General features: G+C 39.0%; 1 protein-coding gene across 1 annotated transcript in view; it reads left to right on the forward strand.

The window, feature by feature from the left end:
* Positions 1 to 27,970, forward strand: part of LOC124787934 (ATP-dependent RNA helicase DHX8) — a 139,583-nt gene that overhangs the window by 41,592 nt on the left and 70,021 nt on the right. Inside the window, exons 7-10 of the mRNA XM_047254924.1 lie at positions 5,053 to 5,194; positions 11,100 to 11,306; positions 11,501 to 11,624; positions 17,650 to 17,831. Coding sequence (XP_047110880.1) covers positions 5,053 to 5,194; positions 11,100 to 11,306; positions 11,501 to 11,624; positions 17,650 to 17,831 — 655 coding nt within the window. The remainder of the gene's footprint in view (positions 1 to 5,052; positions 5,195 to 11,099; positions 11,307 to 11,500; positions 11,625 to 17,649; positions 17,832 to 27,970) is intronic.

The following is a 27,970-nucleotide window of genomic DNA, read 5'->3' on the forward strand; positions in this document are numbered from 1 at the left end:
CGCCTCTATCTGTGCTCCAGCGGCACGAGAAATTTCAAACGACTGCGCGATGGATAGGACTTCATCTAGAGTTGGATTTGCCAACTGAAGGGCACGTTGCCTAACTTCTTTGTCGGGCCCCGACCGGGTAATAGCATCCCGTACCATGGAATTGGCATAGGATTCTTTGTGAACTTCAGTAACAAATTGACACTTTCTACTGAGGCCATGAAGTTCAGCAACCCAAGCGCGATAAGATTGATGTGGTTGTTTTTGACAGCGATAAAAGGCAACATGTGTATGCTTTTGAAAATATACAGACAGAAGTGAACACATGTCAGCAAAGGACATAGACGCAGGATCTTTCAAAGGAGCCAATTGCGACAACAACTAATACATTTGAGGTGAAATCCATGAAAGGAACAGAGACTTACACGTTTGTTCGTCCGCGACATGAAATGCCAAGAAGTGCTGTTGAAGATGTTTTTCGTAATCAGACGAGTCTTCCGCCGTCTCATTGTAAGGAGGAAAAGGAGGTATAGACAATGACAAGAAACGCCCCGCATTGGATGCCGCGACGAAATCGCGATTCGCCGATGTAAGCAGCGTTTGTTGTTCAATGAGACCTTGCAATAGTTGCTTTAAAGTAGCCATGGAAACCTGTGGGTCAACGATGAAAAGGAAAAATCCACTACCTCGTCGCCAATTGTTATAACGTCAAGTTGAACACATATATTTCAAAACGACACAACACATGTAAGTCACAGAGCAAGTAGACAAGGTAAGACATGCGTACACAGTAACAGTCAAATCAGCACTGAGTCCAAGTCTAGTGGCTGCTGGCTGGCTGGCCGCTTAGGTGGTGCAGCTGCTGCATGGCTGGCAGACAGCGCGGCATGTATAGGACACGCGTAACCGCGCGGCGGCACTTTGAAAGATCGGCGAGTCACAACAATTATATTCTTTTGTAACCACAGCAGATTTTCCAGATACTTTTTTAAGACCTGCGGTGCAGATCTTGTAGGTAGCAACTGTTACCAGCTCTGTGTGTGTGTGTGTGTGTGTGTGTGTGTGTGTGTTTCCCAGAAGTCATACCTCATTTGTAGAAATCTGTAGTTGTAAATAGAAAACAAGCTTAAGAATTTAGGCTTTCTGCTTTAAATACACCAATGTTTGTATTAGAAGGCTGAAATTGAATAGGCAGGTGAAGCTTCAGTAATATTTATTGCAGAAAGAAATGAAAAAGAATCATTAGTCAAATAAATAAGTAAACAGATCACCTTTTTGTTTAAATTTCATTCATAGTCAGTTACATGAGATACAAAAACATAAAAACACAAGATCAAAATGAAATTTAGCATTCATATTGCATTATGTTGTACTACCACTTTAACCAAAGGTAGATACACTGTCTGCACTACATTTGCTGTATTCATATGGAGTGTCCAATGTGTCAGCCTTCCCTGTTAAAAATTTTCCTTTTTATACTCCATACTACACATCTTTTTTGTCTTATTTTCTTCCTTTCTGTGATGATGATATGATTTGGAAACAAATTTTCTGAAAGTCCAGTTGCTTTTCATGGACCCTGTGAAAAGTTCTCTGTTGACTCTCCTGCAAATGACACCAAGCTTGTATATATTATCGGCACAAACTTTTTTGTAGGGAATTTTTTATTTGTCAGTATGGTGTGTGGTATGCATGCATTTCATACAGCCATTATAATGCAATAAAAATCCTGCTTTCTCCACTTATTTATTGTTTTAAGGTCCAATGGCCCATATAACAGACGTTGCTCAAATAGGTTACCCTTTTGGTAGTCCTCTCCAGTTATTCATTGCTCCCCTAAGAAGACCAGTATTTGCTACAGGTAAGTGTTCAGCTAGCTGCACATTTGTATAAACTTCTTCGGATTAATAAGTGTTTTCAAATTTTTCTGTCGAGGAATTCAGTTGAAGTGTAACTTTATAAAATGGACAAATCCTTTTTCATCTTCTTTTCTTTGCCTTAAGCTGTCATTCATGTGAAAGAAGACTATATGTTAATAAACATATCATTTGGCTAGAGCAAAACCTGTAACCGACAACAGTGTCGGTATTCCAATGGCTCTTTGTATCCTACCTGTCACTTATTGTTATATGCAAGGATCTTTTTTCCCTGCTGTAGTCAGAGTTTTCTATAGTTTGAACTTAGAACTAGGCAGAAGCTTATTTGCATTAACATTGTCCTCGGATTTGCAAATAACAATTTGTCTATCCCTCTGCGTCTGTTATTAGTGGATTGTCAAATAATATATCTAAACATTTGCTTTATGTGTTGTCCTACGTTTTGTTTCAATCCATTGTACCTATGTACACAGTTACGAGGGGTGGTTTGAAAAGTTCTCAGAATCATCACAAGAGGTCGGCACTACTGTAACAAGTTGTTCACATGATATTCATTGGACTGTTGCCTGTAGACACATGCCACATCAGTGCTCTTGGAAGAGAGCTGTGGTGGTGATGTGGCTCTGTTGTTGTTCCTGCATAGTGATTTATGAAGATGGAAAAAAATCAAGATTCGAGCAGTGATTGAGTACTTTGTAAAGAAAGGTATGAAAGCAAAGGACATTCATGCTGATTTCCAGAATACACTGGAAGACTCTGCTCCTTCATATTCATATGTTGCCAAGTGGACAAATGAATTTAAATTTGGTCGGGAGAGCTTAGATTATGATCCATGCAGTGGTCGGTTAAGATGTGTCACTACTCCAGAAATCATTGCAAAAGTGCACAAAATGGTCATGGAAGATCGCCATTTGAAAGTAATTGAAATTGCTCACACTTGCCAGATGTTATCTGATAGGGCATATCTTATTTTAACTGAAGAATTAGAAATGAAAAAATTATCTGCAAGATGGGTGTTGCAACTCTTGATGTGTGCCCGCACACATGTGCCTTCGCCATGACAAAATTACACAAACTAAGGTATGAGTTGGTGCCACACCTGCCTTACTCACCTGATATTACCCCGTCAGACTTCCATCTCTTTCCAAAATTGAAAATTTTTCTTGGTGGACGAAGATTCACTTCAAATGAAGAATCGATAGCCGGAGTTGACAACTATTTTTCAGGCCTGGAGGAAACTCATTTTCGAGATGGGATCAAGGCACTGGAACATCGTTGGACCAAGTGCATTAATCTACAAGGAGACTACATTGAAAAATAAAAAAAAAGTTTCAGTGATGTAAGTACTTTTTTCTATTCCGTTCGGAGAACTTTTCAACGTGTCCAGTTCTCATCAAAGTCATTTCACGCTTTTTTTCGACATTGCATGGGTGTATATGAAGAAGACCAAGCAAGTTCTGCTTCATCCTGATGTACTTGCAGGATATATTCTTATGACAACACATTCACTTCAAATAAATCTAGACATACCATATAATAATGAAATGTTGTTCTACCTTGACCAAACACAATTTTTCTTGTGTTAGTACCCAAACATGTTTTGGAAAAGTTGCTCCATCTTCATTGTGTCCATTTTTCTCTGTTAAGTAAATATTATCATAATGAGTACATAACAATTTTTGAGGTTATGGTATTTACATTAATACATGTACTGACAGAAATGTTAACAGAAAAATACATGTACATATTAATATTACATATTGGTGTTCACATGGCTGGCTGATATTTGCAGCACAGCTACAATTACTGCCTTCCAGTATTTCTTCTGCAGTTAATAGGCATTTGTTGGCGGTTTGTTATCTTAATTTGCCAAATTCTAGGCCTAATATGACATTATCATTTTTTATATTGACCTAAAATGAGACAAATTACATAACAAGACAATGATTATCATTTTTTCTAGACTTTCTCCTATTTACTGCACATTTTAAACTCAAAATCAACCTGAAAATATACAAAATTCCAGAGAGAATCTGCCTGCCAGCTAATGTCTGTGAAGTTTCACTAGTGAATTGTTATGTTGGTGCTGGTCGCTACTGATATCTGTCAGTCACAATAACTTGGATTCTGTGTATATTCAACATCACAGGAAAACATCTTCACTGGTGTATTGAAATATTACACCCACCACACTTTCCCATTTACCAATCACTGTGATATTGTGTCAGTGGCATGCTAAGTATTAATAAAGTATTCTTATTTCACTTGACCTCTTTCTGTAACTTGTCAGAAGTTTATTTTATTTTATGAGTCATCAATTGGTTGCTTTTTTGTGTAACAGTCGACTTCTTCCATTTTTACTCTATATTTTTATAGGCTAACTACATCATCTTATCTCAGTGAGAAATTTCTTTTTTTGTAGATGCATTCTCATTAATGCTTATTTGTTCTGCACCCCAGTAAACATATATACCAACACCTACTAAAGTACAAGTATTTTAAGTATGAAGTTGATGATTACAGTTTGTGGTAAACTTACATATGAGTCAATTATGTGAGACCTGCATGTGTCAAACCATGCTCTATTGGAATTATTATCAGAAGAAAAGTTATTTTGAATCTTGGATGTTAGCCAAAAAACCAAATTCTTGACAGATTTGGAGTATGCTGTTTACATGCTCACCAAATTAACTGTGAAAATAATAACAGTGTAATGACAAGGGTAGTTGCTACTCACCATATAGCAGAGGTGCTGAGTCGCAGAAAGATGCAACAAGAAGACTGTTGGAAAGTTAACTTTTGGCCAACAAGGCCTTTGTCAAAAACATACAACATACAAACATTCACACAAACACATCTCTCACACTCATGACCACAGTCTCTGGCAACTGGAGCCAGTCTGTCTATTTTTGGCAAAGGCCTTGTTGGCAAAAGCTAACTTTCTGACAGCCCTTTTCATTATCTTGTTACATTTCATCCTGGATTTTTCATTATGAAAATAATACATGCACCGAACTTGCTTATTAACTCCAACAGAAATAAGATTAAGAAATAGAAAGCAAACAAGAAAATTAGTAATGCTATATGAAGTGGAATATGTGTGAGAACTGTGCAGGAAAAAGCTTTGAGAGCCTTCCATTGGAGTTGTTAAATTGAATGTTTGATCATTTTAAATTTTTGTCCACAGGGATGAAGAACAGGCTCATCGTAATCCTGATAGGCCCACATCATTGTTGGAGCTGCAAGGTTCATTAGCTGAAGAAGATGAAACTAACAGCCGCAAACGTGTCCACCGTATTTCATCACCAGAAAAATGGGAGATTAAACAGGTATAATTTTGTAAAATGACTTATGACCGTTTGTGAGACAGTTAATGTCTGTGAGACAGCTAAGGGACATGCAGGGTACCTCAGTTGTTAGCTAGTTTCATAATCCATGGATCATGGATCATTTGTATGATTAACCCTAATGGTGTGGAGCATGTGCGCGTGTGAGAGAGAGAATGGGTGGGCAGGCGCAAGTGCAAGCGCACCAGTGCCCATGTGTGTGTGCATGCCCATGCACGCACCTCCACATTTGAGTCATCATCGCAACTGACTATCATGTAAGAACCCGAGTTTGATTACCAGTACTATCAGCGATTTTATTCTTGGCAGGACTCTAACTGGGTGTATTTAGCCTTTTTGTGCCAGTTGAGAAGCTACTTGACAAAACAGTAGGGGCTCCAAGTCACGAAAACTGACATTGGCTGAGAGAGAGGTGTGCTGACCCCGCACCTCTCCATATCGCATCCAGCGATGCCATTTGCGGAGGATGACATGGCAGTCTGTCAATATTGATGGACCCACCAGGGCCTGTAAATCAAGTTTTATGTTCTCTCTCTCTCTCTCTCTCTCTCTCTCTGTGTGTGTGTGTGTGTGTGTGTGTGTGTGTGTGTGTGTGTGTGTTTTGTGGGTGCACACATGTGCCGGCACGTCTGTCCTTTTTTTTTTTCCTGGAATTGTATTTATGTACTTAATTCCCTTTTGAACTGTAGTGGGTTATTTACAACAAACATGGGATTTGCTCCATATATTATGTTTTTGTGTGGTGAAGACGTTCTTTCATAAAGATGAGCTACCACAGAACATTATTGAATGAAAATATGTAAAATATGATAAGTTATTGCAGTTTCTCTTCCCAAGACTTGCAATGATTAGAAATGCAAATATGGCTGAACTAAGCTATTTTCTTCTTCTGTGGTGTATCTGTCTTACGACAGATTTCAACTGGAGGCTCTTGTTCTGAGCATCTTCCTTCATATGTTTGTATGTTCATCCACTTCTAATGTCATCCATCATTCCAATTCTCTTGCTACCCCTTTCTTTCATTAATTCCACAATTCTCCCTATAAGTTTTTGTTGTTGACAATTCCTATGCAGTTTATTTTCCAGTGGAGATTTTTTTCCTCATTCTTTTTCACTTTCGGTAATCTTCTTTCTTCCACTGTTTTATTCATTACTTCCTCATTCTTAAGTCTTTCTAAATATTTTCCTTCCTTCTTTTTAACTGTCCATGATTCATACACTCCAGATGTAACATTTAGTAAATCTTTGTTCCCCTTCATCTTCCAAACCCATTCTAGTATCATCAGCCTGTGCTACACATAACTCTTCCACAGAATCCATCCAAACTTCAGGCTCCTCTTCTATACACAGTGTTTTCTTCCCATGTTCATTTAACATTCCTCTTCTGCTTATTTTCATTACTTCTTTCCTTGTTAAGAATTTTACTGTTTTGTACGTTTCTTCCAATTTTACTTTCTCATTCATTTATTCTCTTTTCTTACTTTGTTTTCTCATCCAGTCCTTTCTAGCCTGGTCATTTAAAATTCTTAGTTCATTGATTATTTTTCTGTACTTTCTTCTGCCTTCTTCCGAATTGTCATTTTTCTTTTTGCTACATTTATTCATTTTATCAAACTTACTTTCTGTTATCCACTCTTTCTTAGTGCTTGTTCTTTTCTCCTCTCCAGTTTCTGTTTCTGCTCCTTCCAACACTGTATTTCTAATGGTATACCATTCTTCAGTGAAGTCTACACTTTTCCTTGTGTGTTCTGGTGTATTTTTGACGTTGTGACTGCTCTCTCTCATAAAGTTCTCACTCTTTAATTTCCCACAATACCATTTCTTTATCTGTTGTATTTTCTTAACAGGCCTTTAATCTTGTCCTGATGTCTGTTTATAACAAAGGCCAACCGAGTGAGGTGGCGCAGTGGTAGCACACTGGACTCGCATTCGGGAGGACGACGGTTCAATCCCGCGTCCGGCCATCCTGATTTAGGTTTTCCGTGATTTCCCTAAATCGCTTCAGGCAAATGCTGGGATGGCTCCTCTGAAAGGGCACGGCCGACTTCCTTCCCTAATCCGATGAGACTGATGACCTAGCTGTTTGGTCTCTTTCCCCAAACAACCCAACCCAACAAAGGCTATTTGATATCTAGCAATATCACCTGGAGCTTTCCATGTGTATAATCTCTGTTAATGGTGCTTAAACCAAGTATTTGCAATCCAAAGATCAAATCATTCACAAAAGGCTATCAGTTTTTCTCCCTTTTCATCAGTCTTCCCCAGTCCATGATCTCCTATTATGTTTTTCCTTCTTCTCTTTGTTTTAAGAGTTCCAAAACGTGTTTTTTCCAGTTTCATTTCGCATGAATATGTACACTTAATTTTTTAAAAATTTTCACTTTAGTTATTATTTCCTCTCCATTTAATGATGTAAGTACCTCTAGATGTGCAGAACTGAATTTGAGGGTTAGAACATTAATAGTGGCAACTATTTATTTACAGCTCATACAAAATAGATACGTGTTTCAAAGTTTTACTGACCTTCAGAGTAGTCACCACCATTGTGTACCCTCTGTTGCCAGCAATCAGCAATGTGGAAGTCGTAGGATACTCTTAGCAGTGCCAGTTGTGTTGACAGTTCGAGGGGCGCGGTCTGTTGCCCAACGACTTTGTAGCAGTTCTGAAGCAAATGCTGTGAAATGTTTTCTTCAGTTAAGAAATCGAGTTGAACTGACGAGGGCTTAAGTCAGGGGAGTGCAGTAGGTGTTATAGCTCTCAGCAGCCCCCATCAGTCAAATCAGTAACAGCAGAGTTGAAAATACCGCTTCAGTTGTAAGTTACTTTATTTTCACACAGCTGGTTTCGGACTGTTATAAGCCCATCCTCAGGTGTCATAGCTGTGCTGTGGTCCCCAAGCACCGCGTGTACCAGACGCGGCGTGCTGCCTATGAGCAGACGTCTTGTCTGACGTATCGGATGACTTGACTGGGTGGGAAGAAGACATTGAATATCAAAAAAATGAAAGTGAAGCAGAATCATCGGAAGGTAGTGAAATACGTCCAAGAAGAATTCGGCGAATGCTATGGTTGCCAACTGATTCGGCTGAATCAGAAGAAGAGACAGTGCACAGTGGTCAGACTTTGATTTACCGAGGACCAATAGTAAATTTGAAGGATCTCCCAGTCCAAACATATTTCCCGAATATACACAGAGTCTCGAGGATATCTTAGAATTGTATATTGGAAACGATCTATTTCAATATCTTAGCAATGAAACCAACAAGTACTACAGTCAAAATTGCAATAGAAGGAAACAGGATTTAAAAAAATGCCAGATTTGTCGATGTTACAGGACCTGAACTTAGAAAATGGTTTGGGCTTGCTATCCTTATGGGAATTGTAAAAAAAGTAAGGATCGATGATTATTGGTCAACGAATCCATTGATAGACACCAATCTTTCGCAAAACGAAGTCCCGCAACTGATTCAGACACACAGTATCATTTTTACATTTTTCTGACAGCAACTATAAACTGGATAATGCTGACCGGCTTTTCAAAGTGCAATTTGTAATTGATTATTTTTCCAAAAAATTTAAAGAAACCTTAATCCAAGCCAAAATATCTCAGTTGATGAAGGAATGCTACCATGGTGTGGACAGTTAAATTTTAAAGTTTAAAATCCATCGAAAATTACAAAATACGGCATACTTATTTGGATGCTATGTTATTCAAATATGAGATACATTTCCTCATTCAAGATATATAGCGGCGCTGGACAGCCTTTAGCAAAAACAGTGCTGGAACTATTGAAACCTTCTTACGGAAAGTGGCACCACCTCTACATGGATAATTATTATAACAGTGTAGAATTTGGAGAGAAGTTATTTGAAAAGAATATAGGATTTCCAGAAAAATTAAAGCGCACAAAAGTCAATGTGTTTGAAGCTTGTCATCAACGGAAAGGTGAAGTACTCGCACAGATATGGAGAACTTCAAAAACTAAAACGATACGAATGATACCTACTATATATAATGCCACTTTGACTGACACTCAAAGAAAATGTAGGAAAACCAATTATACAATAAAAAAAAACTGAAAATATATTAGACTATAACAAATACATGAATGGAGTGGAATGGGCAGACCAATATTTGAATTATTACCCTATATACAGAAAAATTATGAAATGGTCAGAAAAGGTTTTCATGTACCTCTCTAATTGCACATTATTTAATGCGTTCTGTACACGGCAATATTTCAGTGCAGACCACAAGAGTCTCCAATTTCAGGATTTTTTATTGAAAGTGCCTGATTCATGGATAAAAGACCATGTATCTGCTTCTGACCAAAGTTTGGGGGTTGCCACTACATCGCTTATATCTCGTCATTATCCGGTTGACAGACTTTCCAGTCACATAAAGCAACACCAGCTAATACTTATTTCCGAAACGAATAAACAAAAACGAAGGAACTGATATGTATGTTCCAAAAACAAAAAAAGCAGAACAACAAACTTAATGTGCAAGTCTTGCGGAGTTGCGTTACATCTTGGAGACTGTTTTGCTGCATATCATACAAAAAAGAGGAATTAAGTACCAAAGACAATGTAAATAAATATATGAAACAAACAAATTTTGTATTTGTTTACATATGTATATCTTCAAAACTTTATGGAAGTAGGGGAACAGGGTTGTGAACTTATGAGAACTAATGACGAGATTAGTAAAACATAACAATCTCTAACCTCCCGATAATGTCAAGAATGGCCGGTGACAAGCCAAGTAATTGGAGCTAGCACTGTCAGTGCCAAGCGAATACATTTGTATGAGACGTGCAGACGCCAAAGTGTTAAGCATTCTTTTGTTTAGATAAGATTTTATCTATTGGTTGGCTGTACCACGAATTCCATAAAATCTCAGTTGGTTTAGGAGACTATCGTATTCACACAGTCAAATGCCTTAGATATGTTAAGACAATTTCCTGCAAATTCATGGATTCGTTTTTTGTTTCTAATGATTTGACGACTAAGAGTGTGTGAAGTTGGACTGCAAACTTCCCACTTCTCTTGTGTGAGTCAACTTACTTGGTGTACCCAGTGGATCTTCTTCTCTGGGTAGCCAGCTTCTGGAATCTCTATAAACTTCTTTTCCGAAGAATGATGCTAGTTACAGGAACTTTAAAGACTCTCTCTTTACTTGTGAAATAATTAGGTACTCGAAGAATAACTTTCAACAACTATCGGTATATTTGAGCTTCAAAAAGAACAAAATTCACACTTCGCATATAAACGTTTGACTCTTGTAAGTCGCCATTAGAAACAGATTTAAGTACATTTTAGAAAGGAGTTGGCTTAACAACCATAACTCTGTTACAAACAAATTGTGAAATATGTCTTGCCTCCAACAAGTCCAAGATAAGAGCTTTTTCAGAATTCAGAATCTCAAATGTTCGTGTTATTTATAACAATGGTCACTGATACGATTAACACAGAATAACCCAGAAGTTTCATAGTTCTTCCTTGCTCTTTCACTACGACTTCCATGGATTGCCCGACAAGTACTTGTCGGTGCCGTTCGACCACCGTGTCTACAGTCTTTTCATGACAAACTTCAAACCTGCACACACAAACATGTGACACACAGTATTTAGGATTCTATCATCCCACTCTCCCATCTAAAATATCGTGTGTTCGATATGATAGAAGGCCAAGTGGTTCTCGAATTTATGCAGAAATTCTTGAAACACTAAATGTTCTTGCTTGGCATACAGTGTTAACCTGTCTGAAAGCTTTAGGTCTAATTTTTTTCACTTGTAATTTCAGTACCTTAATACTATTTCATATTTTTAATAGAAGATTGCTGCATAATTGTGTCAAATATTTTAAATTCTGTATGTTTTTGATAGATGCTGTCTGCTGCGTGCATTGACAAATCTGAATTGCCTGATTTTGATGATGAAACTGGCCTCCTGCCAAAGGAGGAAGATGAAGAAGAAGACATTGAGATAGAAATGGTGGAGGATGAACCACCATTCCTGCAGGGACATGGTCGTATGCTACATGATTTGAGTCCTGTTAGGATTGTGAAAAATCCTGATGGGTCACTTGCACAGGTATAATTAAAGTTTAGTCATAAGTTAATCTTTCTTTCTGTAAAATGTAAGAAAATAAGTTATGTTCCTATTGGATATTGTGGCTCAAACACAAATTTTCTGATTTAGTTAATTTGACTAAGGCATACAGAGCATATAGATGTTAGCTTGCACATGCAATAATACTTTGCTATTAACTGTTTCATTCTCCATAGGCAGCTATGATGCAGAGTGCGCTTGCAAAAGAAAGAAGGGAACTTAAAATGCTTCAGCGAGAACAAGAAATGGACTCTATACCCACTGGCTTGAACAAGAATTGGATAGATCCCCTTCCAGAAGGTAAGAACTATACATGCACATGTAGGCAAAAACTTTTCCATATTTTTAATTTTGTAAAATTAAAATTGAGTTGTAAAAGTGTAAGCATATTGCTTTAAATATTATGTTGTAAGTTCCATACTAAAAGATTACCTTTGAAAAAAGGTGAGTGTTAAAGACCCCCATCCACATGTTTTCAGAAGAGTGGTCATGTTTGGAATTGTAGGATCTGTGTACAAAATGGCTACATAATGCGTGTGTTTCACCTAAAATATTTTTTTAAAAAAGACTAAGAATGAAGTTTTTCAGGGAAATGCATAGTTTTGGAGAAATGATATACAGTTGCCATTTTAATACTATAAATGGAAGCACAACTTTTGATCATTTTATTATGTCTCACTGTTACTTAAATTGCAGAAGGCAAAATCCCAGTACTGCCAGTAAGACACATTTAAATGTGCATAAGTGCTGGCCATCCATTCTACCTCTCTTTAATTTTATAATAGTCTCAAGTTAAGTTTTCTTTTGATTCTGTGATTTTAGTATGCATCTTACTACCATGTTTATCAGGAAACTGACCAGCTTGAAGAAAAATTTGTAGTCTTAGCAGCTTCCATTTTGACAAGGCAATAATATTAATGATGCCATGCCAGATGGCAGAAAATGATTGGTTGGATGCCACAAAATTCTAGAAATTGATACTGTGGTCTTAGTTGGAACAGATGAGGATCATTTACATCTAAATCTACATAGATACTCTGCAAGCCACCATATGGTGCATGACGGAGGGTACTCTGTACCACTACTAGTCATTTCCTTTCCTGTTCCACTCACAAAAAGAGCGAGGGAAAAACAACTGTCTGTATGCCTCCATAAGAGCCCTAATTTCTCGTATCTTATCTTCATGATCTTTATGAGCTGTGTATATTGGTGGCAGTAGAATCATTCACCAGTTAGCTTAAAATGGCGGTTCTCTAAATTTTCTCAGTAGTGTTTCTCGAAAAGAATGTTACCTTCCCTCCAGGGGAACATTTATGTGTTGTTCTAACTGGCCAGTAACAGATCTATCACCCTGCCTCTGAATTGCTTCAGTGTCTTCCATCTCTATATTTACCTCAGAACTAAGCAAAGGAACATTTGTTTTTGCTGTGATTTTGGCAGTTATTTGCAGAAGGGATGGATAAAGACCTGTTTTAAATAACACTTGTGTGCTGCAATGTGACTGTCACTACCAAAACTACTTGTCACATCACCCAGAATAACTTTCATCCATCCCCCAATATCTGTAACACGTATTTTAAATTATTTGAAAACTCTTAACACTGAGTGTGGCACCTTACACCATTTTTGTCACTGTTAGTGTTGTCACATTGTAAATCTATACTGTGTGCCCTAGACATTAAATGTTCCATGGCTAGACCATTGGCAAAGAGTATGTCATCAAGGGCAGAACATCGTAAGAGAGCACTCATATGACTGACTGCAATTATTGACCAGAATTTAATATTGCCATTGTCACCACTAAGCTTTGTTGGAATCACGGGTCATAAAATCTTGCTCAATACTAGCAATATCCAGAACCTGATGGTGGTCATGGTTTAGAACACGAAACACTTGGGTTGTTTCGGTGCCTCATTATGAGACAAGATCATCCGGGAATCAGGAAGTAGGAATTTGTTTACCCAACACATTATTGGTCTCCCTTTTTACATCCTATTCTGGATTCAAAAAATTTTGAAGCTCACTCAAAAGAAAAATGTTATTTAAATTTGGGTATACACAGAAGACCATACATTCCAACATGTTAATGAAAGCAAGACTGTACATTAACCTTGCCTTAGTATTATACATCATTGACAGATACCTCTTCACTTTGAAATAGGACTCCCTAATGTAAAATTGTGTAAATGCTAGTAAAGGCTATTTGAGTAATTTGTCTGCATGAAGACATTTTTTCCCGTCTGAGGACATGTGTCACATTTGTAAATCAATTGCTATATGCCACGTAATAGATTATATCCGTAGAACATCCAAATAACAAACAATGGAAATTCCAGGAAAGAGAGAAGGAAAGTTGCTACTCACCATATAGCAGAGATGCTGAGTCGCGATGGGCACAATAAAAAGATTCACACAATCATAGTTTTCGGCCATAAGGCCTTTGTCAGCAGTAGACACACACACACACACACACACACACACACACACACACACACACACACACACACGCAAGCGCAACTTGCACGCACATCTGCAGTCTCAAAGAGCTGAAACTACACTGCAAGCAGAAGCACGAGTGCATAATGGGAGTGGCGACTGGGTGGGGGTAAGGAGGAAGCTGGGGCGGGGAGGGGGAGGGATAGTATGGTGGGAGTGGCGGACAGTGAAGTGTTGCAGTTTAGACGGAGGGTGGGAGAGGAGGTGTGGAGGGGGGAGGGGGTAAGTAGTGGAAAGGAGAGAAAATAAAAGACTGGGTGTGGCGGTGAAATAACGGCCATATGTGTGCTGGAATGGGAACAGGGAGGGGGCTGGATGGGTGAGGACAGTGACTAACGAAGGTTGAGGCCAAGAGGGTTAGGGGAACATAGAATGTATTGCAGGGAAAGTTCCCACTTGCGCAGCTCAGAAAAGCTGGTGTTCATGGGGAGGCTGTGAAGCAGTCATTGAGATGAGGGGTATCATGTTTGGCAGCGTGTTGAGCTACAGGGTGGTCCACATGTTTTTTGGCCACAGTTTGTCAGTGGCCATTCATGTGGACAGACAGCTTGTTGGTTGTCATGCTTACATAGAATGCAGCACAGTGGTTGCAGCTTAGCTTGTAAATCACATGACTGGTTTCACAGGTAGCCCTGTCTTTGATGGGATAGGGGATGTTAGTGACCGGATGGGAGTGGGTGGTGGTTGGAGGATGTATGGAACAGGTCTTGAATCTAGGTCTATTACAGAAGTATGAGCCATGAGGTAAGGGTTTGGGGGGCAGAGGTTGTGTAAGGATGGAGGAGTATATTGTGTAGGTTTGGTGGACAGCGGAATACCACGTTAGGAGGGGTGGGAAGGATAGTGGGCTGGACATTTCTCATTTCAGGGCATGACGAGAGGTAATCAAAACCCTGGTGGGGAATGTAATTCAGTTGCTCCAGTCCCAGATGGTACTGAGGGACTGTGGGACTTTGGGAGGGGGTGGGCAACTGGAAAGATAGGCACGTTTTTTTTTTTACTAGGATGGGAGGATAATTATGCTCAGTGAAGGCTTCAGTGAGACCTTCGGTATATTTTTAGAGGGACTGCTCATCACTGCAGATGCAACGACCATGGTTGGCTAGGCTGTACGGAAGGGACTTCTTGGTACGAAACGCTTGGCAGCTGTCAAAGTGGAGGTATTGCTGTTGGTTAGTAGGTTTGATATGGACGGAGATACTGATGTAGCCATCTCTGAGGTGGAGGTCAACATCTAGGAAGGTGGCTTGTTGGGTTGAGTAGGACCAGGTGAAGCAAATGGGGGAGAAATTGTTGAGGTTCTGGAGGAATGTGAATAAGGTATCCTCACCTTCAATCCAGATAGCAAAGATGTCATCAGTGAATCTGAACCAGGTGAGGGGGTTAGGATTCTGGATTTTTAAGAAGGATTCCTCTAGATGGCCCAGTAATAGGTTGGCATAGGATGGTGCCATGTGTGTTCCCATAGCTGTACCATGGATTTGTTTGTAGGTAATGCCTTCAAAGGAGAAGTAACTGTGGGTGAGGATATAGTTGGTCATGGAGACTAGGAAAGAGGTTGTTGGTTTGGGATCCATAGGGCATCTGGAAAAGTAGTGTTCGATGCCAGTAAGGCCATGGGCATTAGGAATGTTAGTGTTCAAGGAGGTGGCATAAATAGTGACGAGCGAGGCACTGTGTGGTAAAGGGAAAGGAACTGTGGAGAGTTGGTCGAGGAAATGGTTGGTATGTTTTATATAGGAGGATAGGTTCCGGGTAATAGGTTTAAGGTGTTGGTCTACAAGAGCAGAGATTCTCTCAGTGGGGGCACAGTAACTGGTCACAATGGGGCGTCCTGGGTGGTTGGGTTTATGGACCTTAGGAAGCATGTAGAAGGTGGGAGTGTGGGGAGTGGTAGGGGTAAGTAGAGAGATGGACTGTGGGAAGAGGTTCTGAGATGGATTTGAGTGGTGACTGGAGATCCTGGTGGTTTGCTGGAATGGGATCACTGTGGCATGGTTTGTAGGTGGAAGTATCTGACAGCTGACGGAGTCCTTTCACTTTGGCTTTCTTTTGTCAGTCCTCTGCATCTCTCGTCTGTTTTGTTCTATCCATTCTGATCTCATACTCTTCACCTATTGAAAATAATCTTGATATAGCTGAAAGTGACCTTTGATGTATGGTCATGGAATAAAACGTGAAAAAATGTGCTATCACATTTTGATCTGATAATTACTTAATTTGAAAACTTTACGTTCTTTTTCTCGATTGTTTTCTGTTCACTTTTCCAACTTTATAGTGAGTTGAATTGAGTAAATGATGATTTCTTTTGCCAAACCAGAAAGGTAGGTTCTATTTTTGCAGTTGTATTCATTCTGTTCGTATAACTTTCCTTTGTAGTAATGAAGAAAAGATTCTCAACCATAAATATGGTATGCCTTGCAAAGATCTGTTTATATGTAGTGAAATTATCATAACACTATTTTGTACATATTTTTGTGTTGAATTTTTTATTTACTGTGACTTGCTTTCTTTTTTTTATTGTAAGAAAGGCCGTATATTTGTAACATGTGATTTACGGTCACCTGTTTTAGGATACTATCCGAATGTGGATCTTACAGATATTCCATAAATTTAAGGAGCACAATTTAACCTTAGAGTTCACTCGTCAACATATAGCTCCATTTGTATGCAATATTCTATGAGATTAATTTTACTGGCCATCAGTTTCAGTTTCTAATTGTTTATTTGTCGTTGTTGTTTTGCATTACTTTAGCGATCATATTGTCTTATTATACTGTGTTACATAAACTATTTTACCACATGTTACATTCATAAAAATTTTTTATTTTTCAATAGCTGTAATTGGGCGTGCAATGCTATAGCTAATTAATTTCTGTTCAGGTTGTCCGGGTTTTAAAATACAATAATATAAAATGTAATAACTTGAGCAATAATGAAATTTTTATTAACAGTATGTTTCTACGAGTATGGTAACTCAGCATGTTTTTATACACACCTAACACACCTCAATATGCACCCCATTAGTGGCGCAACAGACATAATCTGTATTCCACTTCTCTCCAAGTGTTTTGCAGCTTTCCACGCGTAACATTTGCAATAGCTGCACAAATGCGATGGTGCGTATCTCGCAGATTACAAATTTGTATCTGCTACTCTTTATTCTTGATGAACCCACACAGAAAAAAATCAAGTGGTGTAATGTCTGGGCTTTTAGAGGGGTAACCACTGATCTGCCAAATCATGAACCAAGGAATCCCTCACAGAGTTGGCATAATGGCTGTCTTGTTGAAAGATCACAACATGATGTTTTATCAGTGTGACAAACTTTGGCTCCACAAGAGAAAGCACACAGAATACCTATTGTGAAGTCCACTTGGCTCATGACAAGCATTTACGTGAACAAAGCAATTAAGTGCATCTGCATGTTGTACCAACTGCCGCAAGCAAACACAGAAAATGTTTGGATTTACCATACTTGTAGAAGCAAACCGCTAATAAATATCTCAGTTACATGTCTAGTTGTTACATTTTATATTATTATATGTTTAACATGACATCCTGCATTTCTTATCTTATTTGATGAATATAATGTTATTGAAATCAAACAATGGAAAATCCAGGGTGAAATAACCACCATGTTATGAAAAGGATAGATTGCTGCTCACCATGTAGCAGGGATGAGGAGTCACATATAGGCTCAACAAAAAGACTGTCAAAGTCTTCTTGTTTTGCCTACCCTTTTCATATCAATGTTATTGAAAAGCAGTTTATATGCTAAATTTTTTGTCTGATATTAATGTCCTTTTTTCTCTTTTTCATTGATTAGCTGATGGCAGGAGTTTAGCAGCAAATATGCGTGGAATTGGTTTAACTAACCAAGATCTACCTGAATGGAAAAAGCATGTCATTGGTGGGAAGAAAAGCTCTTTTGGTAGAAAAACTGATATGACACTTCTTGAACAGAGGCAGAGTTTACCTATATACAAACTGAAGGATGAACTTACAAAGGTATTGAGATATTCTTGAAGAGAACAGTACAGAACATTTGTTCAAGCTTTATTTATACTATCCACTAGCTGAGAAACCCAGCGTTGCCCAGGTATTTATTTGTAGCTGTGCCCAAGACTTCGTATGAGTGGAATTTATTTTTGACTTATAAAGCTTCTTTGTGTACAATGTTTAAAGTAGTGTGATTTGAGGCATGTACAGTGAGCTTGTCTGCTTCACAAACTTGGGAGAAACACACAGAGTTGACCATGCAAAAAGTGACTGTCACTAGAGTTCCATGCTGCCTTTCAACATGCAACATCTATAATTGTGCTTTTTTTTGCACTAATCGCATAACATAAGCTCCCCGGGAATTGTACACACGTAAATGGTAAATTGTTACGAATAACTGGAATATGACGTATAAAAACTTGTTCACCTAGACCACTTCGTATAATAAATTTCAGCTTCTATGATGATACGGTGGAGTGAAGTATATTTAAGCCTTTGTGAATGAAGGTTTCTGAGGAGCAAGATAATGCATGACACTCTTGATCAGAGTTACTTCATGCCTCACTCTCAGAAGGAATTTCCAAAACAGTGAATTAAAGCCTGATGTTCTCAAGCCGCAGCAAGTCTCGCCTCACAACCTGCTTTGGATTCATGAGACCACATAGTCTCAGTTGTTTAGTTGCTCTGGTGTATTCAGATGGACTCTGCTGTTTTGTAGGCTTTTTTATTCATAAAAAAATTTAATCAAAATGTTATTTGGAGGCACTCAAATCAAAGAGCAAACTTAATCAATTCTTTTTTTTCCCAGCGAAGAATGTGAATGAAACATATCAAAAGAAGCAAAGTTTTTAATACTCAAAGATTTTAATACACAAAGTGCAATCAGTAAATCTGTTTATCCTGGCTAACTACATTTGATAAAGATAATATTGCAGCCCTTAATTCTCTCACCAATGTAATCTTCTGAAAATACATCTGTTACTGAGTTGAAAAGAAACTGACAGTGCCATCCATTGGTTCTTTGGTATAATATGTCATGATGATTAAACATCCAGACTACTAAACTAGAAGGCGATTTTAGACAAAACTTTAAATTATGATGTCTTTCTTTTCTGTGTTCTGATTTTGAATCAATAAAGCCTATATGTTGCCCCAAGCTACACTTAAGTTATCTGTGAAAACCTCTTGGAGATTTGTCCAGTAGTTTTCAAGATATAATGTAAGTGGATACATAAAAAAATCTACTCACCAGGCACTGGCAGGAGAACACATATAAAAAATATTAAAGTTTGCAAACTTTCGGAGTCAGTGGCTTCTTCGTCTGGCAGAAGGTCTCTAAGAGGAAGGAAGAGGGGTGAAGGAAAAGGACTGGTGAAGTTTAGGAAAGGGGGTACAGTTCAGAAAAGTCACGCAGAACCCTGGGTCAGGGGGACATCCTGCCCAGTACGTCTCCCCTGACCCAGGGTTTGTGTGTCTTTTCCGAACTCTACCCCTTTTCATATACCTCACCAGTCCTTTTTCTTCACCCCTCGTTTTTCGACTTAACCCTACTGTCAAAAGAAGGAGCCACTGGCTCTGAAAGCTTACAAACTGCAACATTCACCATGTTGGAAAAGACAGATTTCTACTTAACATAAAGAAGACACGTTAAGTTTCAGAGAGACTCAATTAAAGGAACTTACATACAGCTTTCAGCTACAGCCTTCGCAAAGATAAACACACACCATTCATACACACAAGCAAAGCACACCTCATGCACACAACCGCCAACTCCAGCATCTCAGGCCAGAATGAAACTATCATCTGGGATACAAGCAGCTATCTTGAGGGTGTTCGGAAGGGGAAGGGATAGTAGTGTATGAGTAGGGAGAGAGGCAAATGCTGCCTGGTGGAGTGTGCAGGGACTAGAATGCCAACAAGTGCAGCATCAAGAGGTTGTGGACAGGTAGGTGGGGAAAGAAGGAGCGAAAAAGGAGAGGAGCAGGGAAAAGTATGTGGGTGCATTGGCAGAGAGTGCCAAATAAGCAGGGTGGGAAACAAGAATGGGGAGGAGATGGTAGGACATAAGCGGTGGAAACTGTTTGGTGGAGGGTGGATGTAGTATGGTACCAAAGGCTGAGCCTGGGATAAGTAAAGGAGCGGAGAATGTGTTGTAAGGATAACTCCCATCTGCGCAGTTCAGAAAAGCTGTTGGGGGAGGGAAGGATACAGGCGGCTCGGGTAGTGAAGCAGCCATTGAAATCGAGTATGTTATGCCACAGGGTGGTCTCCTTTGTTCGTGGCCACAATTTGCTGGTGACCGTTCATTCTGGTGGACAGCTGGGTGGTAGTCATACCAATATAGAAAGCTACTCACCACATAGTAGAGATGCTGAGTCACAGATAGGCACAACAAAAAGACTGTCACAAGTAAAGCTTTTGGCCAACAAGGCCTTCATCAAAAATAGACGACAGACAGAAACACTTATGCATGCAAATGCAACAGGACTGCAGTCTCTGACAACTGAAGCCACACTGCGAGCAGCAGCACCAGTGCATGATGGGAGCGGTGACTGGGTGGGGGTAAGGAGGAGGCTGGGACAGTGGAGAGAGGGTAAGGCAGCTATGTGTAGTGGGATGGTTAGACAGATGGCAGAGGAGGGGGGGGGGGGTTAGTGGGAAAGGAGCAGTAAAAAGACTGGGTGCGATGGTGGTATGACGGCTGTGTGCTGCTGGAATGGGAACAGTGAAGGGGCTGGACGGGTGAGGACAATGACTAACAAAAGTTGAGGCCACGAGGGTTATGGGAATGTAGGATATATTGCAGGGAAATTTGCCACCTGTGCAATTCAGAAAAGATAGTTTTGATGGGAAGGATCCATATGGCACAGGCTGTGAAGTAGTCATTGAAATGAAGGATGGCATGTTGGGCAGCGTACTCAGCAACAGTGTAGTCCACTTGTTTCTTGGTGACAGTTTGTCGGTGGTCATTCATGCAGACAGATAGCTTGTTGGTTGTCAGCTTCAGTATTATATCATTTCTTGAGGCAGTCTTTATAGCTGTACTGAAAGTGCTGTTTGTTGATGGGAGTCATTTCCAGTGTACTACCTAGACAATTTGGGCAATATTGTATTTGATTTGAGAGCCATAAAGTTTATTTGCAGTTTGGGATTAACCATTTAATTAATTCAGATGGAAACATGAACATTCCATCTTGTTACATTTGGGATTGTTTTCCATTTTATGTTGTATTCTTCAAGGCTTGCTAGGTCATTTTATAATGCTTGTTCAGTCACTTCTATTGAGTTATGCCTTGTTGTAATTGCTATGCCATCCGCATATGCAAATTTTGTAGAAAATGTTTCCACAATGTCAGCTCTGCATAGGTTGAAGAGAATGGGGTCCAGTACCAAGTCCTTGAGGCAGCCCGTTATTCAGAATTTTCTGTGAGCCTTTATTTTGGCCCAGAACTATTTGGAAGGATTTGCCACCAAGTTGTTCAGGAGCTTGGCTATTGTTCTACATGAAGAAATTTGCATAGCACTCTTTCTGTCCAAATGATATCATAGGTGGCAGTGATGCCTATAAACATGGCTGATATTTTTGTTGTTCCTGGAAACCAACTGCAGTATATTTTGATAGGCAGAGAACCTGATCTGTGCAGTTTTGGTCTTGTCTAAATCCCGCTTGTTTGATTGGAATGCTTCCGTTAGTAACCTGCATTATTGTGTTAAGAATCAAGCTCTCCAGTAGTTCGTAACAGAAACTTAGGATGGCTGCAGTTCATAAGCTCTCAGTTTTGTCTTTTGTTTCCCCAGGCTTTAGGATGGCCATCACTTTTGCTTTCTGGTGAGCTTTGGAAGATAACTTGATTCCAAAACATCAGAGCAGGAACTGGCTGACCTTTTATTGGCACTTTTACTGAGGCTGGTAAGGAATACATTGTAGATTTCATCAAAGCCAGGAGATTTGCTTCTTTCTTTAAACTGTGTTCCGAAAGGATAGGGTGAACACAGTGGGTGATGGCGTATTTGTTGCATTAGAAGCAGTTTGTCTTGTAGAGAAATTGCAGCAGATAGTTCCTGTTAGTTATTATGGGCAGAGGTCGTTCTTGGCAGCCGGAGTAAAATAATAATTGGGTCCTTTTACCAACCTCCCAGCTCAGATGATGCAGTTAGTAAAAGGTTCAAAGAAAATTTGATTTTAATTTCAAAAACGTATGCGACTCAAATCATTACAGTTGGTGGTGACTTTAATTTACTCTCGATGTGTTGGTGAAAATACATATTTAAAGCCAGAGGTACACATAAAAAACCACTCAAAATTGTGCTAAATGCATTCTCTGAAAATTATTTTGAACAGTTAGTTCATGAACCCATACAAACATTAAACAGTTGTGAAAACACACTTGACCTCTTAGCAATGAATAATCCTGAGCTAATGATGAGCATCAAAATGGATACAGTGACTAGTGATCACAGGGTGGTTGTAGCAAGAGTGAAAACTGTAATTGCCAAATCCTCCAAAAACAAACAAAAAATATATCTATTCAAAAAAGCTGACAAAAATTCAAGTGATATCTTCCTGAGGGACAATCTCCACTCCTTCCCAATTAACAATGTAAATGTAGACCATATCTGGCTTGAATTCTAAGAAATAGAATTGACAGTTATTGACAGATTTATACCAAATAAATTAAGAAACGATGGAGCTGATCTCCCGTGGTACACAAAATGGGTCAGAACACTGTTGCAGGGGAAAAAATAAATAAATAAATAAATGCAAAATCTCCAGAATTGGTGATCTTTTACAGAACCTCAAAATTTAGCATGGACTTCAATGCGAGATGCTTGTAATAGCTTCAACAATGAAACTTTGTCTTGAAATCTGGCAGAAAAGCCAAAGGGATTCTGGTTGTATGGAAAGTGTGGTAGCGGCAAGACACATTCAGTGCCTTCTCTGCGCAGCAGCAACGGAAATACTATTGACAACAGTGCTGCCAAAGCAGAATTTTTTGACACATCCTTCCGAAATTCCTTCACCAAAGAATACAAAGTATGTATCCCAGAATTAGAATCAAGAACAGCTGCCAATGTGAGTAACTTAGAAGTAGATATGCTTGGAGTAGTGAAGCATCTTAAATCACTTAATAAAAGCAAGTCTTCTGGTCCAGACTGTGTACCAATAAGTTTCCTTTCAGGATATGCCTCTGCAATAACTCCCTACTGAACAATCGTATACAACCGCTTGCTTGACAAAAGATTCATACCCAAGGACTGAAAAGTTGCACAAGTCACATCGATATTCAAGAAAGGTAGCAGGACTAATCCACTAAATTGCAGGCCCATATCATTAATGTGAGTTATAAGAGTCGAGGGGCATGAAGGGGAAGCAGTGGTTGGGAAGGGAGTGAGACAGGGTTGTAGCTTATCCACAATGTTATTCAATCTATACATTGAGCAACCAGTAAAGGAAACAAAAGAAAAATTTGGAGTAGGAATTAAAATCCATGGAGAAGAAATAAAAGCTTTGAGTTTTGCTAATGCCATTGTAATTCTGTCGGAGACAGCTAATGACCTGGAAGAGCATCTGAATGGAATGGACAATGTCTTGAAAGGAGGCTATTAGGTGAACATCAACAAAAGCAAAATGAGGATAATGGAATGTAGTGTAATTAAATCGGGTGATGCTGAGGGAATTAGATTAGGAAATGAGACAATTAAAGTAGTAGATGAGTTTTGCTATTTGAGGAGCAAAATAATTGATGATGGTCGAAGTAGGGAGGATATGAAATGTAGACTGACAATGGCAAGAAAAGTGTTTCTAAAAAAGAGAAATGTGTTAACATTAAGTACAGATTTAAGTGTCAGGAAGTCTTTTAAGCTTTCGAAATGTGGTGCTACAGAAGAATGCTGAAGATGAGATGGGTAGATCATGTAACTAATGGGGAGGTACTGAGTAGAATTGGGGAGAAGAGGAATTCGTGACACAACTTGTCTAGAAGAAGGGTTAGGTTGATAGGACATGTTCTGAAGCATCAAGGGATCACCAATTTAGTATTGGAGGGCAGTGTGGAGGATAAAAATTGTAGATGGAGACCGAGAGATGAATACACTAAGCAGATTTAGAAGGATGTAGGGTGCAGTAGTTACATGGAAATGAAGAAGCTTGCACAGGATAGAGTAGTATGGAGAGATGCATCAAACCAGTCTCTGGAATGAAGACAACAACACGAAGTGTAGAGTGCTATTGACAAAAGATTTCAGATTGATTTCGTGTTTCTAGATTTCCAGAAGGCTTTTGATACTGTGCCACACGAGCAACATGTAGTGAAATTGCATGCTTATGGAATATCCTCTCAGTTATGTGACTGAATTCGTGATTTCCTGTCAAATAGGTCACAGTTCATAGTAATTGACGGAAAGTCATCAAGCAAAACAGAAGTGATTTCTGGTGTTCCTCAGAGTAGTGTTAAAGGCCATCTGCTGTTCATTATCTATATAAATTATTTAGGAGACGATCTGAGCATCCATCTTAGGTGGTTTGCAGATGATACTATCATTTATTGTCTATTAAAGTTATCAGAAGATTTAAACAAATTGCAAAACAATTTAGAAAAGATATCTCTGCAGAAACTGGCAGTTGACCCTAAATAATAAAAAGTGAGAGGTCATCAATATGAGTGCTAAAAGGAATCTGTTAAACTTCATTATGTAGTAAATCAGTCAAATCTAAAGGCTATAAATTCAACTAAATATCTAGGACTTACAGTTATGAACAACTTAAATTGGAAAGAACACACTGAAAATGTTGTGGGGAAGGCAAACCAAAGACTGTGTTTTATTGGCAGAACACTTAGAAAATGTAACAGATCCATTAAAGAGACTGCCTACACTATGCATGTCCATCCTCTTTTGGAGTACTGCTGTGTAGTATGGGATCCATACCACATAGGATTAGTGGAGTACATCGAGAAAGTAAAAAGAAGAGCAGCAAGTTTTGTATTATCACTAAATAGCAGAGAATGTGTCACTGACATTATACAAGATTTGGGGTGGACATAATTAAAACAAAGATGTTTTTCATTGCACCGGAATCTTCTCACAAAATTACAATCGCCAGCTTTCTCCTCCAAATGAAAAAATATTTAGTTGACACCAACCTAAACAGGGAGATTGGATCATCGTAATAAAATAAGGGAAATCAGAGCTCGCACAGAAAGATATAGGTGTTCATTTTTTTCTGTGCACTGTTTGAGATTGGAGTAAAGAGAATTATTGTGAAGATGGTTTGATGAAACCTCTGCCAGGCACTTAAGATGTGGTTTGCGGAGTATCCACGTAGATGTAGATGTGGAGTGTTACAGATGTTGCATTGTGTTTTCTTGCAATTTTTTAAGTGTTTAAGTACTTGTTTAATATCCCTTGTAGGAGCTTAGTCCTTTGGAACTTTTTCTAGTGGTGTTATAAGGGTTTATACTTGATTTGCAATCACTCCTTGTTCTACACGAGATATTTGTTAACTGGCTCCCTGCTTCATTAATAGGGTCCATGCATTTCTGCTGGAGTTCTTGAAGTCTGTGTTCTCAGACAATTCAGCTCATTTTATCTTTGTGCATCATTCTAACATGTAGAATAGGTCATCTGCAACTTCAGAATTTCCACTGTCCAGCTTGTACAAATTGCTTGCTGTTTCTTTTCTCAGGGGATGGGGTATCCATCCAAGGTATTTATCATGATCAGATGTAAAATTAGTCCAGCAAGGCTTCTTGAAGTTCTGTCAGGGCCTAGGAAAGGATTTTATTATTGAAATTCAGATTCCCATTTCCAGTACTATAATGGTATGACCTTAACATTGTAGGCTTCAATAATAAAACTTAAAGACTGGGACAGCTTGGAGCTTGATGACCCTTCAAAGTTCATTACTTGATCAGCTATTGTTGACTTACATAAAGGATCACTACATTTTCTAAATGATTTTTTGGAAGGTGCAATTAACTTCTTTATTTTATGTTTCACAATCACTACAAACATGTCAAACATCAAAATCATACTTCCACAGAATCTGTAAGCTTTCATAAAAAACTAAAATTTATTAGTACATCATTCTAGCCCGATGCCAAAAACATGCTCATTACTTTGTTTGTCATAATTTTGTAAACAGGGCACTGCACTTGTCAGGGCACTGCACTTGTCTCAAATTCATGCCAGTGCAGCTAAATACATCATGTGACATTTATGACACAGAATGCGGTACATACATCAATAAATGTTTACAATAAATGTTTAATTCCATTCCTAATTGAATGTTCAGAGAACTGAGAAGTGTAAGAGATGATCTACAACTTTTGAAATCTAAGTGAAAAGAGTGGAAAGGCTGCCTTGTGGCACACCCCATTTACTGCCCTCTAGAGACAGTGATTTGTTACCTGACCTCATGGACTGCTCTCCCCTCTTCGTCCTTCTTCGTACATATAGGATTTATTTGAAGTTAAGTACCCAGACATCAGTTTTCAAAACAGGACACACTTCTCAAAAACACTCGAAAAATCCATGCACTGTAAAGTATAAAGCAGTGCTAGTATTTTAACAGAATAGTCTTTAGCTAAATTTGTAGTGTTATAGCCTTCAAATTGTGAAGTTGTATGTTTAATTCTCAAAATAAAAATTATTTTTCTTTTATTTGCATTCTATATTTTTCAAATTAAAATAATGGGTTCCTGTTGTCATGTCCTAGTTCATGAACCACGGGTAACGTATGAGTGGCCAAGTAAGTGGTCCCGACAGTAGGGATACCAGTTACTTTGGAATAAGGCTGGGCATTTCGGACATATTCTGAGTCGTGGTCACCTTTGTGCTCATATGGCAAAGACTACCAAATCCACCGGTTAGTCCCTCAACCATTAGGGGTAAAACTCAATGGGACTCGGGGCAAGTAAGGCTAGCAACCTGCTTCCCTGGTACTTTAAATATGATGCTGGCAACAATCAGAGCAAAATGCCTGGGACCTTTGGAGATGACTCGGAGTCCCACCTCTAACTGACAAACCAGGGACTCCTAAGATACGACTTGGCAAACAAATGGCAATGAGATGAGGAGCTATTAATATCAATGGGGGCTACTCTGGGAAGAAGGTAGAGCTGGCAGAGGCTGCAAGTAAGATGGGGCTGGACATTTTAGCTGTTAGTGACGTTCGGATAAGGGGTGAGAAAGAAGAGGAAGTGGGAGAATACAAGGTCTACCTGTCAGGAGTCTAAGCAGGAATAGCACAATGGGGTGTAGGGCTTTACATCAGGAAAGAAATGGAACCCAGCGAAGTTGCAATAAGGTATGTAAACAAACAACTGATGTGGATAGATTTGACAGTGTCTAGCAAGAAAATTAGGATTGTGTCAGTATATTCGCATTGTGAAGGGACAGATCAAGATAAGATGGATAGTTTTTATGATGCACTCAGTGATGTAGTTGTTAGAGTAAAAGACAAGGACAGTGTTCTGCTCATGGGTGATTTTAATGCCAGGATTGGAAATCAAACAGAAGGGTATGAAAAGGTTATGGGTAAATTTGGAGAGGATACGGAGGCCAACAGGAACGGGAAACTGCTCTTGGATTTCTGTGCCAGTATGGGCTTAGTAATCACAAACTACTTTTTTAAACATAAGAACATTCACCGGTATACTTGGGAAGGCAGGGGAACCAGATCTGTCATTGACTATATAATAACAGATCAGGAATTCAGGAAGGCTGTGAGGGACACACGTGTATTCAGGGGATTCTTTGATGACACTGATCATTATTTTATCTGCAGTGAAATTGGTATTGTGAGGCCGAAAGTGCAGGAGGTCGGATCCATATGTAGGAGGATAAGAGTGGAGAAACTTCAGGATAAGGAAATCAGGCACAAGTACACAACAGTGATCTCAGAAAAGTACCAGTTAGTTGAATGTAGTCAATTACAGTCATTGGAAAAGGAATGGACAAGGTAAAGGGACACAGTACTAGAAGTGGCTAAAGAATGTCTTGGAACAGTAGTCTGTAAAGGTAGGATGAAGCAAACAGCTTGGTGGAATGACACAGTCAAGGCAGCCTGTAAAAGGAAAAAGAAGGCGTATCAAAAATGGCTACATACTAGAACTCAGGTAGACAGAGAAAGTTATGATGAAGAAAGA

The sequence above is a fragment of the Schistocerca piceifrons genome, chromosome 3, assembly GCF_021461385.2.
Source record: "Schistocerca piceifrons isolate TAMUIC-IGC-003096 chromosome 3, iqSchPice1.1, whole genome shotgun sequence".
NCBI classification, from domain to species: Eukaryota; Metazoa; Arthropoda; class Insecta; order Orthoptera; family Acrididae; genus Schistocerca; species Schistocerca piceifrons.